The 18,047-nt window shown below is 39.8% G+C and overlaps 1 protein-coding gene across 1 annotated transcript in view; it reads left to right on the forward strand.

The window, feature by feature from the left end:
* LOC139605968 (complexin-2-like) overlaps positions 1-15,968 on the forward strand; it is a 57,211-nt gene extending 41,243 nt beyond the window's left edge. Inside the window, exons 3-4 of the mRNA XM_071457878.1 lie at positions 6,178-6,353; positions 12,127-15,968. Of these exons, the coding sequence (XP_071313979.1) occupies positions 6,178-6,353; positions 12,127-12,321 (371 nt within the window). The 3' untranslated portion in view covers positions 12,322-15,968. The remainder of the gene's footprint in view (positions 1-6,177; positions 6,354-12,126) is intronic.
* The last annotated feature ends 2,079 nt before the right edge of the window (positions 15,969-18,047 follow it).

An 18,047-nucleotide genomic window follows, 5' to 3' on the forward strand; every position in this document is an offset into this window, starting at 1 on the left:
ATTCATGTGTACCAAAGGAAGACAAAGTCTCAAACACAAATGTCAACCGACCCTATGGGCCCATGGGCCACTCGAAGGTGGAAGAACTACCAACCAAACTGACAGACACATCGCCAGACATACTATCTCCCTGTTAAGTTGTTGTAGTTGACATTTTGGGAAACAATTATCTGTTTGGAAATCCAGAAGTCACAGAGCAACATCAGCATCCACTGGAGTTGTGTTTCTGTCTGCCTGCTAGCCTAAATACAATATTCACTCTCCTACTAGCTCCGTTTTGGTCTCTACCACCTACATTTGGCTCTTTAGCTGCTACATATTCCCTTTTCTTCACGAGCTAGCCGCTAACTGTTTGTGGGTGGAAGTGAATGGGGAGAATGAACCAAACAGTGAACGTGCTGTAAAACTAAAACTGTGCTAAAAAGAGACTTTGTTTACACTGTGGTCTCATGATCTAAGGACTCCAGCCAAAGCGGCTCAAAGATGGGGGGCGTTGAAAGACCGAATAATACAGCAAATACTTTCAGTCTGCTCTCTCTGCACCCTGCCGTGTTGTTTTCTGCTTTACAGTGAGGTTCTCTTGGTGGTCTTTCCACTGGGTTTTGAGACCACCTTCCTGTCCAGCCTGGGGCAGGAGCCTGATGATGATGATGATGGTCTGTTACGCCTGGTGTGGGCCGTGGGGGTTGAAGCAGAGACCCATTGGTCGGCAGCCGCGGGACTGCTGAGGATGGTGACAGATGGGAGAGCAGGAACACAGAGTCCTTGAGCTGGTCCCGCTGTTTCCTCTCTCTTTCTCCATCACTCTCTATGAACACTTTTTTTTTTTTTTTGCAGGGTCTCCCATTTTCTCTCACACACTCACAGTAGCCTTGTCCTTTTATGTAATCTTCTCTCTATTTTTCTCTAAATCTGTCTCATCTTCATCTGAGTTTCCTCTTAAATTTTCCCCGGTGTGGATTTCTAAATGATTCCCTTCTTTGTCCTTTCTTTCTGGCCATTACTCCTCTTTTCTGTATTACAACCCCTCCTTATCATGGAATTTTCACTTCTATTCTGTCACTTATTTTTACTTTATACTCTTCTATTTTCTCTCCCACTCTCTAATTTGCTTCATTGTAGTGGAAATAATCTTACTCTCATTCCAGTTAACCTTATTCCTCTGTCCTTGCTTCCATTTCTGTCTTCATTTTCAGCCCTTTATCCCTCTCTGTCTTTCTCCGTCCTTCTGCGTGTGCTTTCAGGCTCCACAGGGAACTCTCTGCACGAAATAAGAAAAGTGTAACTCATGCACGCATGCACGCACGCACGCACGCACACACACACACACAAGTTCACACAAGTGGAAAAGCTCTTGGAGCCCAAATGCACCTGGAGGACATGTACTCAATCTTATTCCAACAGGATTTTTGTGCGCACACACACACACACACACACACACACACACACACACACACACACACACACACACACACACACACACACACACACACACACACCATACATGCACAAGTCATATGGTGGGAAATTAAGAGCTGTACATTTTGTTCTCATTCAACACACACACACACACACACACACACACACACACACACACACACACACACACACACACACACACACACACACACACACACACACGTTTTAAAACATACAAATCTAATGCCTGCCTTTATGTAACTCAGCACAGTCTGATCCACTGCGTGACACAACCATCTATAACTTCCAGACTTTTCCCTGATCTCTTTTCAATTTCTACACTAAGCAGAGGAACCTTCTCCTACTATAAAATTAGCCCTCAGGCTTCGGCTGACCTAAAAAGCCCCTTTAAAGCTGTAATGAGTTAGCACGGATAACCAGCTCTCCACGCTCATGGCAGCGATGTCACTGTGCAAGTTAAGGACTGTACTGATACTGTGGTGTAGCTGAGTGACTCAGTTTTAGCCATGCTAGTGGCATGGCTCTGGGGACAGTGATGTCACTCTCTGTCAGCTGGTCCACCACTTTGGTCGCGACTGAAATATCTCAACAGCTAATGAATGGACTGTTATAAACTTCCCAGAGGATGGATCCCAATGACTGATGATCCCTCCCAAGCAGGCTGATATTTGTAGTTCATAGTGAAATGTCTCACCATCTGGGAAGAATTACAATGCAGCTGTATGTAGACATGGTCTTTGGTGATGCACTATCCTTTACTCGGCACCATCATCACATCAAATGTTCAATTTCTCCAGTACTTTGTCCAGTACTTTCTTATCTATTTTAAAATTGCATTATAACAGCTAGTGCGACTGTAGCATCTTGTTTCATATCACAAACACCTCCATGTTCTCATGTGTTATCTTTTTACATTTGTACAGCTGTAATAATTTTTAGATGAGCAGAATTTTAACTAATTGAATTGTGGACAGAATGGAATTTGATGTTGCTTTGGATTTTTGAAGAAAATATGAAACATTTTCTAGCAAGTCTCAGTGTCACTGTGAGTTCCCCCAACACAAACGCAGATCAACAATGTCTTTTACTGTGTACAATGCTCAGACACATTTACAACATAACATCACACTCTTATTCTTGCAGCATAGTTCGACAGTCTCTGATGAGCCTCTCTTCCTCATGTGCGTGTGTGTGTGTGTGTGTGTGTGTGTAGGGCAGTCCTCTGAGGTACAAAGGGGAGTGTAATTAGTCAACAAGCAGCAGCTGATCAATCGACTCACCTAGCACTGATCTCATGAGCCATGTCTAAAATCTTTATTTGCAGTTCCCATTTAAAGTAAAGTTGCTTTTTTTGCAACAAGAAATACTAAAATTGTGTTGAGGAATGAGTTGTTCATTGTGTTTTCTAATTAAGTACATTAAACTGTAGCTGAAGTTCTCAGCTCCTCCTCTGGAGCTTTGTTGTTTTGCTTTGCGCTCCCAGACTCCACAGCTGGCAGCGTTTGATGACACCAAGGCTTTTGGGAACAGCGGGTGTCTCTGCTGCGGCACAGCAACTTTGTCACAATCAGACAAGCTAATTAGCCCTGAGCATCAAGATTAGTGATGTGGAGGTTTGGGAGAGGCTCGGGAACATGTGGGACATGGGAGATGTAGAAGTGTCAGTTTCAAAGAGGTAAAAATCATCATCAGTAGACCAGAGATAAGATAAAATTTGGCTAATTTATGAGCTAGACAGCGACTGCACAGGTAGATGTTTATAAATCAGAACACCGTGGTCAACAGACAAAAACTACATAGGTTTGATCGTGGAAAATCCCAAAATAACTTCCTGAAGAAGGTGAAGAATTAAGGTGAGAATAGGTCATAACAGGAGCGAAGGAAGATACAAGGTATTCAAACAAGGTATCAAGTTGAACAAGTTTTTAATTTCAAAAGTTTCACTGTTCAGTTTAGCCAAAGAAGAATTTATTATCCCTGAAGTGATGGATATTCCCCCTCAGAGTCCTACTCAGCTTCTGCTAGTCATACAAGATTTGAGAAACCTCCTCAGGCTTTCGCCAGTAAAGTCAGAGAGGAAGTTTAGTCCCATTCAGCAGTTTTACTTTAGCCTGCAGCAGAGCACAGAGAGAATCTGTAAGACGTATTCTTATGAGTGTTACTACAAGAAAGTAACTTTACAAAGCTCAGCTCTATGAACGCATACAGACATTTCAATAATAACGAAAACCAAATGTTGCGAGGAAACTCTTTGCTCGCCCTGAGACCAGAGAGGTCACTACGCTCAATATATCTGATGACATCATGTCTCGTACAAACTGATTCTATGTGATGCAGGTACTAAGAGAGCACAAACACACAAAAATGACAGAAAATGTAAAAATAGTGTGTGGTTGAGAATAGATTCGGACAGGATAATTCCAGCCTATAATGTCCATTTAATGCATATCGTGTTACTGTCAATGCTACACATTACACTGACATGAAAAAGCCTTGAGATAATGAACATCAACATGCCAACATGTCATGAGTTGAACACACTTTGAGTTCATGGAAAAACATGAAACATAAACATGTCTATTTATTAATTAGCAGTCACCCGGCTCCGTATGAACCAAGGACCGAGGCTCGTCCTGGTCCGTCAGCAGGGCATCTTCAGACTGCAGCCAAGAACCCCAAGGTCAAGGCTGTCTCATCAATTTCACGGCTGAAGCAGATGGCTGTGTCTTTGAGTCTTTTACTCCAGAGAGCCTGCAAGGCGAAGCGTAGCAGATGAGCACAGACCATGGTGCAGACAGAGGCGCTAGTAGTTAAAGGAAGTGCGCTGAACTCGGGGCAGGGAGAGAGCCAGGCATATTTAAAATTTGCCTGGTGTGGTCCAGGAGGTCCACTTCTCATTAAAATCAATTTCCTTCCTGCGAGTTGGACGTGAGCAGAGGAGTCGTGGGTTCAGGGTGTGTCGGGGCCACTGTTGGAGCACTGGCTTGTTTCCAGCCATTGAGCTGGAAAGAAGACTTAATGCCTCTGGAGTGAGAACACGCAGCCATAGGTCTGTGCAGAAGCACTGGAGGAGCAGCTCAACATGGAGGTTGACACCCAAGATCTGTGTGCCCTGCTAGCTCACCTGGTAGACCACGCACCACTAACAAGGCCGAGTCCTTACAGCATCAAATAACATAAAGCTGAAAAAAAATAGAAAACATCCTGATTTGAACTATGGGCTTACAGGTTGTTAAAGTTTAAAGAATAACACCAGTGCTATCAATGTTATTGCGGCTGAGAGGCTACTGAGGTGTTATGTTCTGTAATTCATGTGAAGGAGAGTTATGTCTGGCTTACATTTCCCATTATTATTCCCAAATAAATGCCTCCATCATATTCTTTTAACTATTAAAATAAAGCATTAATTAATATCACAATAAGGTGGAAAGAGAAACTGTGTTCTGATGCACTGCTTCCTCTGGAGACATGCATCTCTTTGCATGTGACTGACATAGAAACATCACACCTGCACAAGAACTGACAAAACAAAATGTTGACTGTGCAGAATTGTCTAGTTCTGTGTGTGGAAGCTGCTTTCATGTTGTGCAAGAGTGAATGGCAGAAAATGTCTTTGTCTGAGTCCTGACAGCTCCAGTGATTTCAACGGTGTGAACACATAATGATCTTTAATGCTCCACTTTTTTTTTTTTTTTTGTTTACATCCGTGGATGGTTGCTACAGTATGATGACTGTTAGCAAGTGACTGTGGGTGTGTGTTTTTGTATTGTAAAAATGAGGCCACTGGATAAGTTAGTCAGGGTTGGGGAAAGACAGAGGAGAGGCAAACAAGCAAATGTTTTTGGCCCCCAGTGGTCCCTCATATTGTCACATTATCTCCTGTTACTATACAGTGCACTTCCCCTGCCCCAAAACCCCATTAAGTGGGGGCCCTCATGATGTGTGCTGTAGCTAGAATCAACCGTATTCAAATCTTTCTAGACTCCATCCATTTACCATCTCTAAAATTCAGAATCAAAGTCTTCATTAATGACATGCAAGTATCCTCAGATAAAACTTCGGTATTTACATTTAAATATGATCTGATGCTCTGGTAACAGTCAGTGCAATGGTTGGAAATGCTTCATTTATCTGAGATTAGCATTAACAAGTGATGTGATCAAACAAACATAAGATATAATAAATATCTTTTTACCACATGCTCGATCTCTTGCTTGGCATTTCTAATGATGAGATCAGTAGCACAATGAGTTTATTATGGTCCCTCCAACAGCACTCCAAGCCTTTTGTTCTCAGGTCTTGACCCCTGGTCCGAGTGGACACTTTGCATGAAGATGTAACCTTGTAAGTGGTGATAGCAAAGGCCAACATGAGCAGCACAAAGGCAGAAGAGAGGATCGCTAATAATTTATTGCAGTGTCTTTTATCTCAGGCCCTTGTTCGTGGCGCTCACCTCTTGTCACACACTTTTGTCTTTGTTTCAGTCGAGGACAGATTGTGGCGCTTGTCCACTGGCCTCAAAGAGAGGATTGAAATACAAAGCAATGTCTATTGAATTATCTAAACTTTACATGTACCACTGGGCACATCAAATGCTGAGCAACAGGCCGATAGATAGAATCCATTATGTGCAATTACTGTGAATTGCCTGTGTCACTCGTTAATTGATTTCTGGTTGACATTTGTTTCATTTATCACTTTCCTCTCTTTGTCTCTCTTTGTCACTGACAACAACAGGGGCCACCAAAGACATGGGCAAGATGCTTGGTGGGGAGGAGGAGAAGGATCCTGATGCTCAGAAAAAAGAGGAGGAGAGGCAAGAGGCACTGAGGCAACAGGAGGAGGAGCGGAAGGCCAAATATGCAAAAATGGAGGCAGAGAGAGAAAACATCCGACAGGGCATCAGGGATAAGGTAACAATACCTCACCACAGCTAACTGATGACAGCTGAAGTCAAAGCAGGTCATACACAGAAATCTAAAACATATAGATCAAACAAAGTCAAAAACCATGGAATCAAACAGAGATGTGCACACACAAGGTACCAAATACTGGCAAAGTGGGAGTGGGAACAGGTGAGGGCTGACAGACAGGAGCATCAGGGGCAGGTGAGTAATTGGAGGCAGGTGTGGATGATGAAGGGCGGGAGACGCATGAGGGCTTTTACTTTGTGCTGCTCAATGCATCAACAAATCACATTTCAAAACAGTAATATGTCTTTCCAGAGGCAATGCTGCATTTTGTTTGTGTTATTGTGTGACATTCAGTGGTGGACGAAGTAATCAGATCCTTTTACTGAAGCGAATGTACCACACAAACAAGCTAACCGATCGAGGTAGCTTTGACCAGTAACTCCTGTGTTCTGTGAGGTAAATTTACTGGTTTTGTCAATGGAGTCTGGTCACAGTATAACAGCTGTTTGTGGTGAAACAAAAAGGATGTTACTCTTTAACAAAGTAATCTGTCTCTGTAGAAATCCTAACCATAATGTTGTGGCAAAAACAAGCACGGATGGACTTTAACGTGGCAGCTGACCCATTATTTACATTGCACCAGCTGTTTCACAGTTGCACCAATTCCAAAATGTTTTGTCCCTACCAATTATTTACACTTAAACATACGAAAGTAAAGCCCCAGTTCAAAAATGTCCAAGTTATACTTTAACCTGGATAAACTAAGGAATCTCGCTGTCAACACTTGAACTACGTCCATCCAAAAAACACATAAAAACTGTTTTATGCTGTTTGTATGACTGACTTATGATTATGTTTAGGCAACTCAAAGCACTCAGTTAACAAAGCACGGGACAGGATGCTAACTGTGGCTGTATACTAAGTTATATGAGACTGGGTTGTTTCTGCCATGTTCTTAATTCAGAAGAAGTTGGTCTATCCTGGATTAAAATTTAGGTTGATTTAAACCATTCAAACCTTTGCAGACTGGTCACATTTGTAAACACAAGTGAACCATATGCAGTTTAGTTGGTGATTAAATTCCAAAGCTTCTAATTGATTTTTTTTGTCTGACTGACCCTTTTCTTGTCTCGCCAAGACCATCTTGTCTTTAATAAATTTGTGCTCAATATTTAATTAATCTGTAATGAAATGTTAAAGGATGATATCAAAGAATCTGTAGCTTGCTGTGAAAATTTTGCTCTCGACATTGCAAATATTTCATTGACTATTTGACTTGAAGACTCTTTCAAGCTGTTGTAAAACTATCCTCGGAGTTGTGAGAGTGGCTCTGCTCTCCACTGGGTCCCAGCGATTCTTTACTTTAGTTTGGGAACAATTCTGAGAAAATGGAGAGGAGGGAGTGAGAGCGATCTGACAGCATATCTTTGGAAAGTGTTTGATTATAGCGAGCGGAGAGGGGCTGACTAAGCGTGACTGTCAACTGATGCAAAGCCTTTGTTACTGAGGAACGAGTCTGGGAGTGACAGAGAGACTGAATGAAACAGATTGCAGGAGAACAAGACAGAGGAGCATACAGTGAAGGCAGAGAGCAGACAAAGGAGCAGAAAAAGATCCATAGGAGAGATCCACTGACTAATCATGCTAATGTAAAGTTTTTTTCCTGTCAGGTAGAAACTTTTCTAGAGTGCTGAACCAAGACTTCTGATTCTCCAATCTTGCGCAAAAATGCTTTAGTTTCACCTAAATTTGAAGACATGTTTGACTTAGAGGATGGATATGAACTCTCTTATGCCTACAAGTATCCAGCTTTTGAAAAAATATAATAATTATAATATATAATAATAATATCACCCAGACATTGATGTAATGCCTGCAAAATATTCACTGTCAAAGTTTTTCATTTGGTTCCTTCTGAATATTCCAAATGTGGCAGCTGGAGTATGGTTAATGTAAATTTAATATTAGGCCAAATAACATAATTAAAGCTCACTAGCATCTCGAAATAATAACAATTTTTATGCTTTGAGATGAGACCTGCAGTGTATGTCCTGCCACAACCTGGCTCTGAAACCATGACAAAAGTGAGAGAAATGCAGGATTAAGGGACATAAGTAATTTATTGAAAATAAATAATTAACACAATAGGGTGACCAAAAAGGACTCCACCCTCCACGTACCTACTGCATAACAAATAGAAAACAGAATAAAAATGAACTGCCCAGAAATAGAAATCAAAAGCTAAAGATGGGCCATTGGACTGTCACAGGCCACTGTATTGGACAGGGTTCAGTGGTAGTAGCTGCAGACAAATGCAATCTGTAGGATTGTTAGATGAAAGTTAGATATAATTCAGTATGGAGGAGATTATATTAACTTTTATCTAACAATCCTACAGATTGCATTTGTTTTTCACCATGTTGAAATATCTAGACACTTCATTATTTAAGGTAGATTTCAGAAGCATTCTGGGCTGTACCTTCATTTTAAAGAGGTGACTTATTCTTCTGGGAGTAGGTTTTACAACCTAAGGAGGAGACTCTTCAATTTAACACATATTACATGTGTCGGTTAATTAATTATCTGATTCTGAGAGAGGCATTTCTTGAATTAGCTCCACAGATGAACTGTTAAAAATCCCTGTTGAAAAACAACCGACGCACAATGTTTGAGGACAAACATTTGTGTTATAAGTCCAAGTATCAGGGAGTATCATCTTTTAAGCTGACAGCATGAGGGTGTTAGCAGAGAGGGAGACCAAATGGCCTCATTTGCTGCAGAAAATGAATACTTCAAATCCAATGTTGAGCAGAATATTAGAATATAACAACCAGCATCAGCCAGCAGCTGATCTTTGTCAGAGCACATTGGTTTTGATTGTCTTCCATTGTAAACATTCAGCTCTTTATTGTGTATCCATTTTCAAGAAGATCTTCATTTTGTTTTTAACATATTCAAGTCATCAGGCTGCCGCTCATACCTCAAAAAGCCTCTCTTACTTTCCATGGGGGTGCATTTCTTTGAAATACCAAAGCTCAAGAAAAGGATGGTTCAATCATGACAGCAGATATTGAGCTAGATGCAGACTTTAATGAATGGCAAACAAATTTGTAGGACGGCAAAAACAATGTTGAAAAGCTGTGTTTGCATACTTTTTCCTACCCCTCCCCTCTAAAACCACACACGCAGATGCTGAAACTGCCCTCAGGCATACTGGTAGTCCTCCTTTAAGATATTTATTGCTCAAGAATCACATTTACACGTGCCTGGGAGAGCAGCAAAGAGGTCACGGAGGAGTCCAGCTCATTTTCCACATCTCTGCCTCGAGCTCAACCATCGCTCAGCCCGTTGACCTTCCTGTGCTCTGTAACCTTTTCCTTGCAGTCTTAACTGTATTGATTTTGAGGACCACACATGCACAAAATATACTTTACAGGCTTAGTGCCAAAACAAAACGCAACAAGATCCTGGTTTCGCATAGGAGCTAGAACTGACATCATCCACTGTCCATCTGCATAGATTCATAAAAGCTTCAAGTTCAGTAAAGGAAGCAGTGTTTAAACTGACATGATGAATTAGTGGTAAATTGTCTCAGCCTGTCCAGACTTTTTTGTTTCACAATGTTGTCATTATGCAAAAATCTTGTATCTCAAAAATATGAGCTTTTACCCATAGACAGCTTCATTACCAACATAATAAGCAGATTTTGGGTTAATCCACTGCTGATTTCTCTAAATTGTGGTCAGTCCCAAGAGTCCAGAGCTCATACAGGAGAATAAATGACATTTTTAAACAATCAGCCACAGCTTATGGTCTTCATGGGTGGAATTAAGAAGATAGGAAAAGGAAAATATTTTATGGAAGACTGAAAATCTAGAACTGGTAATTTTTCAAATAACAATTGGAAATTTTTAAAGGTTCATATTGTATAAGGTGAGCTTTCCATGTCTTTTTTGATTATAAAGCAGGTCTAGGTTCTATGTTAATACAGTGAAAGTCACCCTCAGCTATGCCCTCAACATGCCCCACATGGACCCACATCCAATGTTGCAGGATTTGGGTTTTCAGAGTGTTTACATGAAATCTGCTATATTTTTATTTGATCACTCAGAAAACGGCTCACTGACCTGTTGTTAATAGAGCTCCAGAAATAAACGTGAGAGAAGAGATGTAAAACTGCACTGACATTATTTTTGGTTCTTACAACCACAAATATATCTTCTTATGGATATCAACACTTCAAATAAAACACTGTAAAAGTGTAAAATGTGGGACCTTTAACTATAGCAATGGTGACAGTAGAGTGAAATCATCAACATATTAACTCTTTACTTTTACATAATCATGTTATTTTCATGTTAATCATCCTCATTACTGAATAGTGAAGAGAAGAACAATTACACAAGACTGTTACAATCAAGGTGCTGGTAAAACAGATTTCCCAGCAGCTGTTATTCTCTTTAATGTTTCGAATTGCAATTTTGTGCTCACACATGCTCTTGATTTAATAAAACTCTGTTGGGGCCCTGGGTTTTGTAAGCTAATCTTTAGCATTGTATAGCACACCTACCGAGTTCCTCAGCCTGTAATTGGAGCATAAAATATCCAGGAAGGTCAAATTAGAGCCGGCAGTAGTTAAAACTCCCAGTGTTCACTCACAAACAAACAAAACACAAGAATGAAGATTTTATGTTCAGTCTCACCTCTACATCTAATTGCAGAAATCAATAACTGCTGCTCATGCAGGTGCCGAAAAGCTAAAGCATGTGGGAGCAGCCTGAAGCTTATTTGCGCCAATTAAAAAATCTGAATTACTTCGCAGGAGTACTAATCATTTTTACCTAATTTAGATGCATGGAATGATTATGTCAGGCTTCACACATTTCTATCTTTAGAGTTAAAACTGACGCTGACACAGATATACCCCATTCAACAACTGTCCCTTAGACAGTGGCACAAGTATGAAATACTGACTGAAATGCATTAAAACTACATGTTAACGAGCAGTCACTTCCAAGTTGCTGCTCTGACAACTGTGATGTTGCCTGACACAATCACCAAACACACAAGTTAAAGACAATGGTTGTGCTGTAATTTTCTGCAATATTTACTTTAGATAGATAGAAGCTGCATGAAACCCTGACCTCCCGCTCCCAGGACAGAACTGGTGACTCTCTTCTATGGAAAGTGGCTTGTGTTTGAAAGTGTTTTGTCCAAAAAGTTGTTACATTTGTATATTTGGTGCTTTTTGGGAAAAGTTGGCAAAAGAACTGAACAGTTGGGAAATCTACTGACAAGTGCTAAGTTGGCAACACTGCTTTTTTGTGCTAAATTGTTTTGAAAGAACAGTGACCAGTGAGGAAACTTGAACACTCGACTGGCCATCCAATGATGTAACCTCATCACTCAGTCACTCAAAGTTAGGAGAGATACAGTAGCTGGCCTGGCTTTCTAAAAAAAAAAAATGCCTACCAACCTGGTTCTAGTTTTAAATGTAGTGGATACAAATGAGTAGTTCTGATCTCCTCATTTCAAAAAGTGAAAGTGAAAAAGGACATTTTCTAAAATGTCAAACTGTTCCTTTAAGATTTTGTTTAAAATTCTACCCCTAGCCCTGACTCCAGAGTGTACTCACCGAGGGAAAAAATGATGGTCCAAAGGTTGTCAAGAACCAAAAGTTTCACTTTCACTTTACACCCCGAGAGAAATAAATCCCATCCTGTTGCATCTTAATAATACAGGTGCCTGTTTTCTTTTTCTCTTTCACATGTAGTATGGCATCAAGAAGAAGGAGGAGAAGGAAGCCGAGGCAGCAGCTGCTATGGAGCAGGCCTCCGAGGGCAGCCTTACCCGTCCGAAGAAGGCGGTTCCCACCGGCTGCGGTGACGAGGAGGAAGAGGAGAGCATCGTGGATACGGTCATGAAATTCATCCCGGCTCCCCTCATGGATATGTTCAATAAAAAGTAACAGTGTTTTTGGGTGAAATCTGATTAACTTCTTACAACGCTCATCTAACTGCTGCCGTACCACCCTGCCCCGCCCAAACCTGCAGTCACACCTTTCTTCACCCCCCCTCCCGCCCTTTCAGCCCAACTTCTAAGTGTCCTGGAACCCTGCAACGCGTCATGACTTTGCCCTTGAGGTAGAACATCTGATCTCTGATGGTGGTACTTACTTTTTAATCTCTCATACAGAGCATCTTTCTCGATAACCTGTGATTACCTCTGTTTTAAAAAGTATGTAACACCTGCACAGATCCAGTGTCTTAACTTCAAGTCAAACTGATGGCATGTTTTCAAAGTGTTCAGCACTTAGGAAAAGCTGAGACATCATTCATCATCCACCCTTTTTGTTTGTAAATAGACTCGGGTAATAAAAAAAGAGAACTATATATGAGTGAAATATGACATAACAAGATGACTAAGAGTATAAGCCATATTTTTAACTTTTAAGAAATTATCCAAATCATATCAAAATTTGATTGAATTTTCCTGTTATGTTCTTGCTAATATTTGATACATACAATGTATATAAATACTTGCATTTTTATTGGTTCTCCGTTGTGAGGATTCACCCCATAAACTGTCCCTCATGTTCTCATTGGTTTACTGTGAATGTGTAAAATGAGCACTGGTAAAGTCAAAACATCTGTAAAACCAGAAAGTGAAGGAATTAATCATTTGAAATGAGAATTTTTTTTCGTTTTTTTTTTTTTTTTTTTTTTTTTTTTAAGCATGCAGTAAAACTTTGGTGAAGTGAAGTACACTTATGGATACCATTTACTTGTTATGATGAAGCGAAATACATTGATATTTGAGGCAATAACTGGTTTTCCATTTTTATTTATTTGATGTCATATCCACCATGTACAGTAGGCGATAACTGACTTTGTGTCTGAAATGTTCTTCCATGGGGAAAACTATAAATGTTCTCCATACCTAGAGTTTGTCTCAAATCAGTTAGAGGAAATGCTTACTATAAATTCACTTATTATACATGTTTGTGGTTTAAAAATTCAGTTTTATGTCCCGTGGCAGGTGTCACTCGCTCTGCTTTTGCAATAGGACGAGTAAAAGTTTGACCAGACTAGCTGATTTTGATTTGTGTTAACATTTTCTTTTTTTTTTTTTTTTTTGTAAAAACGAAATAATATAAACTTCACAAACACAACTATGTTGTGAACACACTATATGTGAACAGACAGTGACAATAGTGCAATATATTGTTCAAAATGAAGTTGTCCTGTGTCCGTTGGTTTAACTGATGGGAGCGAAGTCCCAAATCAGCAATAACAGACAATCTTCATTGTTGTGTGTTTAAACTTACTCCTTAATGTGTTAGTCGATGTTAAAGACACAGATGTGTCTTCATAGTGACAGTGAAGCGTTTGTAGGTCAGACATATCTGAATAAGTAAGAGAAAGGGGGGAAGGTGGGATGATTCGTTTTATGTCGTTAAAAACTGTTCAGTCATGTCACAGAATGACGAGCACAACCAAGATTTGTGTTCGGACTCACAAACCAAAAGGTAACTCAAACTGCAGGTTTTCAGAGGCAGGCATTAGGACGAAAGCTCCATGACAGAAAATGTTTACCTGTCCTACAGACTCCAAGTAAATGAGTCTAATGGCACAAATTTAAAGGGGGTCATATGAGGATAAAATCAAAATTTTCTCCATATGCCTTGTGTTTTTTAAATTTTTTTTATTTCTCCTTCATTCCACAGTGTCTTGTTAAAACATTCCAGATATTTCAGACATTCCACCAGACTAGTGCTGGTAACACACAAACTTGGATATTTGCAGTAGGCTTCAGTCAATGCCTTGTCAGCCTACAAGCGGGCCTACATCACAATGAATAATTTGATGTTGTTATAACCTGAAAATAGAGACTAGAGTGAATCTAATATACACACAGATTCATAAAATTTCCAAGTAATTGCAGGAGGTGTTTTAGCTGCCATGTAGGCTACAAACAAAAAATCCCACATGAAGTCTAAGGCAAAGCTTAAATGTGCTATTAGCAGTGATCAGTTAAATCTTGTGATAAATTTTGTTGGAAAATGTTTTTGTGATCCACATGCGCACAGTAGCTGTAGTTGTAATCAAGGTTTTCTAGACCAACTTTTCTGCCACATTGCCACTGTTTTTTATTGAGCTAGCTAAACATGAGCATAATGCTATTTCTGGACTTGTGCATTCCTGTGGCATAGATGAGGGAAATTTAGTGTTTATCAGGCTTTGTGAGCTCTGTAATCATGTTGAATATATAAAAAAAAAAATAAACATCCAAGGACACAGTGTGGTAAGGTCACCTGTAGAGCACATTTGTTGAACTTCCTGTGAGTTAAATGTATCTGTAAACTGCCTTTGCCAGCCTCTGTTTAAACAGTGTGTTAGCAGATTGTTAGCATCCAATAGAGATGGAACCATGCATCATCAACCCATGATCAGAGCATTATCCAATCAAACCAAAGACTAGTGCTGGTAGTAGTAGACTTAGACAAGAGGTTTCATTCTCATTTAGTTACTGCATATCTTATTTATTTTGAAGTTCTCAGGTATTCTATCTTTAAGTTTAATAGACGTTTAAACCATAACTAGCCTTCTCTTAGCATATAATTAGCCTTCTCTGCTAAAAACTGGACAATTTCATTGCAGGGGCCTAGCAAGCCTGAACCAACTTTTATTTATGAACGACATATCTCTTGTTTGGCCCAAGAATATTCTCGAAAGCTACGATTACTGCCCCTGTATAGGACTTTCCCAGCAACGTACACTTAGCGATCATCATCAGTGTGTGCAGTGCTTCAGGCTACCAAACTGCTGTGCCCAGAAACCTGATCACACTTCACCTTTCATTTACCAATGTCATCATAAACTATCATTATCTCGTAAATGCCAATTGATTGCGCTCCAAATGGCTTATAGACCACTGCCCAAACAAACTGCCCAAGTCATGCGTAATCAATATTTGGTTGTCCAGTAGATGCCACTTCAGTTTGGAGTCATTCATTTGTGTCGCTCATACAGCCATTAATACGATATTTAAAAAAAACTGCCTGAAAAATATGCCACTTAAAAAAATACTCCTTTTGATGTGACTTGAATGTAACCGTCTGATGTTTTCTCTCTCCTTGCATCTGTCTTTCTCTGTTCTGTATGTGTTGAGAAGATGCTTACTCTGGTGCAGTATTTTTCTCTTTCTTGTCTGTAGCCGGTCCTGTTTCTGTCCTCTGGTGGTTGGTGTTTTGAGAAAAAACAAAACAAAACAAAAACAAAACAAAACAAAAAAAAAAAACGTTGATTTGGTGCATTTTTTTTTTTTTTTTTTGTACTGCGAAATCTTCTCTCTCTCTCTCTCTCTCTCTCTCTCTCTCTCTCTCTCTCTCTCTCTCTCTCTCTCTCTCTCTCTCCTATTTGTTGACAAAATGTATGCATGCTTATGGTGTGCGATGTAGGCAAGGTTGTTGATATACTTGTTACGTGTCCTCTGTGTTTCAAAGCTCCACCTGTTAGCCTCACTGCATGCCATTTTAGACAGATATTTCAGTCTGTAACTTTCCTGCAAAAATGGAATCACCGCACACTCTGAGAATAAAGTGATTTCATATAATTTTTCATCGTCTTGTGTTTCTGCATTCAAACAGTTCTGCAGCTGGCTTTTAGCTGCTGCTCCTTCTGTGTGTAAAATTAAAAAAAAAAAAAAGAACAAAGTTCTCATAAATATATATGGAAGCAGACGTGCAGTTCATTTCTGGTTTGGGAGGCAAGATCATTCCTGACTTGTGAGACTGAGACGTGACCTGCAGTCATATCCCATTGCATGGCATTCATTCAGGAAGTATATGTGCAAAGACCTTCAATGTATATCACATGTTACTGTTTCTGTCTTTCATCTCAACATGGCTGTTGTGCTTTTTTTTTTACATTTTATTTTTTTTCTCAGAAGGAATTTCAACATCTATTCAATAAAAGCAAAAAGGGCTGTAAACAGAATGCACTGTGTCGTTCAAATCGTGATTGGAGAGTTTTTCAAAAACACAGACCTGACATGAGTACAGGGCAGGGATATCAAAGTGATGCAAATAGCACATCTCTCTCATGGCAGTCTGTTTGTCATAAGTGGGTCTGTGATATGGGTATCAACAAACCTTTTTAAATCAAACAAATCCACTGAAAAGATTATGGAGGAACGCCAAGCAAGGATTAGGGATGGCAGTGACTTCTGCGTTGGCTTTAATTCCAGCACGAAAAGGAGGCTGACATTAAAGCAAAATTAATTGATTATGATGCTTTGACATTTTCAGGCTTATTGCTTGTCAGAGTTTTTGGTTTGGATTTTAAGTGAGGTTCTTTCAGAAGGTTGCTCGTATTACCTTTCAACACACACAGTGCAAAAACTATTCATTTACTGTATTTACCTTCCACTCACGCATCAGTAAATTTCACTTTGGTTGGCTGCCATGTCCTTGTTACCTGCAGTGTCTTTTTTAGAAATAAAAAGCCACAACTTCTTTCAAAGACAAATGAACACAATTGAGCACAGTAATTTATTTAGTGCGCCATGTGGTACATTAATAATTATTTTCACTTGCCTGATGCATCCTGCATCTTGGTTGTACGCCGTCATGCTTCAAAAAGCACATGTGGCTCGCAGAGAGAAGGAGAAAACAAAATCTTTCTCACTGTCTGTTGCAACAGATGTTGAGTAATTTACGCTCTGCCAGTTCCACAACATAAATACCCCCATCCCAGAGACAGGTTCTTCTTATTAGTACGGTGCCTACTGTAGATGTAACAGTACGACCTATTAAATACAATCTCCAGCTTTTGTTCAAATGATATGCCATAAATCTCTTGCTCTAACTTCTAGGCCACTACAGGGCATTAAAGCTACAGGCAACCAACAACAGTAAATAATACAATACACAATAAGATGATTTATTTATTCCTTCAATATTTACATGAATAGTAGCTTCAGTATGATTAAGATGTGGTTAAGGGCAGCATCAGTCTTACAGAAGAGGTAAAGGTCCTCAGCATTTAAAGGAGCTATTTTTAAGTTTTGCTATTGCTACATAGCCAGCGTTAGCATTAATAACTGTTTGCATCCCAGTCTCAGCAAGCTGCTCAGCCATCTTAGCATTTACAAGACAACAGATTATAGTATGTCCTCTGAGCAGCGCTACTGCTTCAGGGCGGACTGGATGCTACAGTGACTCGATATCGGAAAGTGACAAGATGGGCTGGCCAATGCAACGCAGTATTGTTTTTTGTTAGACCCTCCCTATTTGGTAAATGGCCTTGTTTTTCATACTGAACACAAAGGCTCTTTCAGGTGCTTTCCTTTGTGTATTTGAGGCTTAAGCCAAGATTGTAACATCACCATGATCATCATCAAGGTATGTCTCTCAGATTTTGGAGAGCTTCCTCCAGAACTGTTTTCACAGACTGACTTATACCAACCATGACCAGTAAATCTGATGCCTGCCCTTTAAACAACACTATAACACTGAATATTAGTATTCGACATGCACCGTTTCCTGCAGAATCATCCAAAATGTTATTCCTAGGGATGCAGGACTTGTTTTAAAATATAAATTAATGTAAAGGGTTGTTAGTACTCAGCATAAAACATGCACAAGTGATTGATTTGACTTTGCTGACTTTGTAATGGTCATGCTATCTCATG

Source organism: Trachinotus anak, unplaced genomic scaffold (assembly GCF_046630095.1).
Source record: "Trachinotus anak isolate AG129_WGS33_773 ecotype Australia unplaced genomic scaffold, CSIRO_AGI_Tana_v1 ptg000021l, whole genome shotgun sequence".
Lineage (NCBI taxonomy): Eukaryota > Metazoa > Chordata > Actinopteri > Carangiformes > Carangidae > Trachinotus > Trachinotus anak.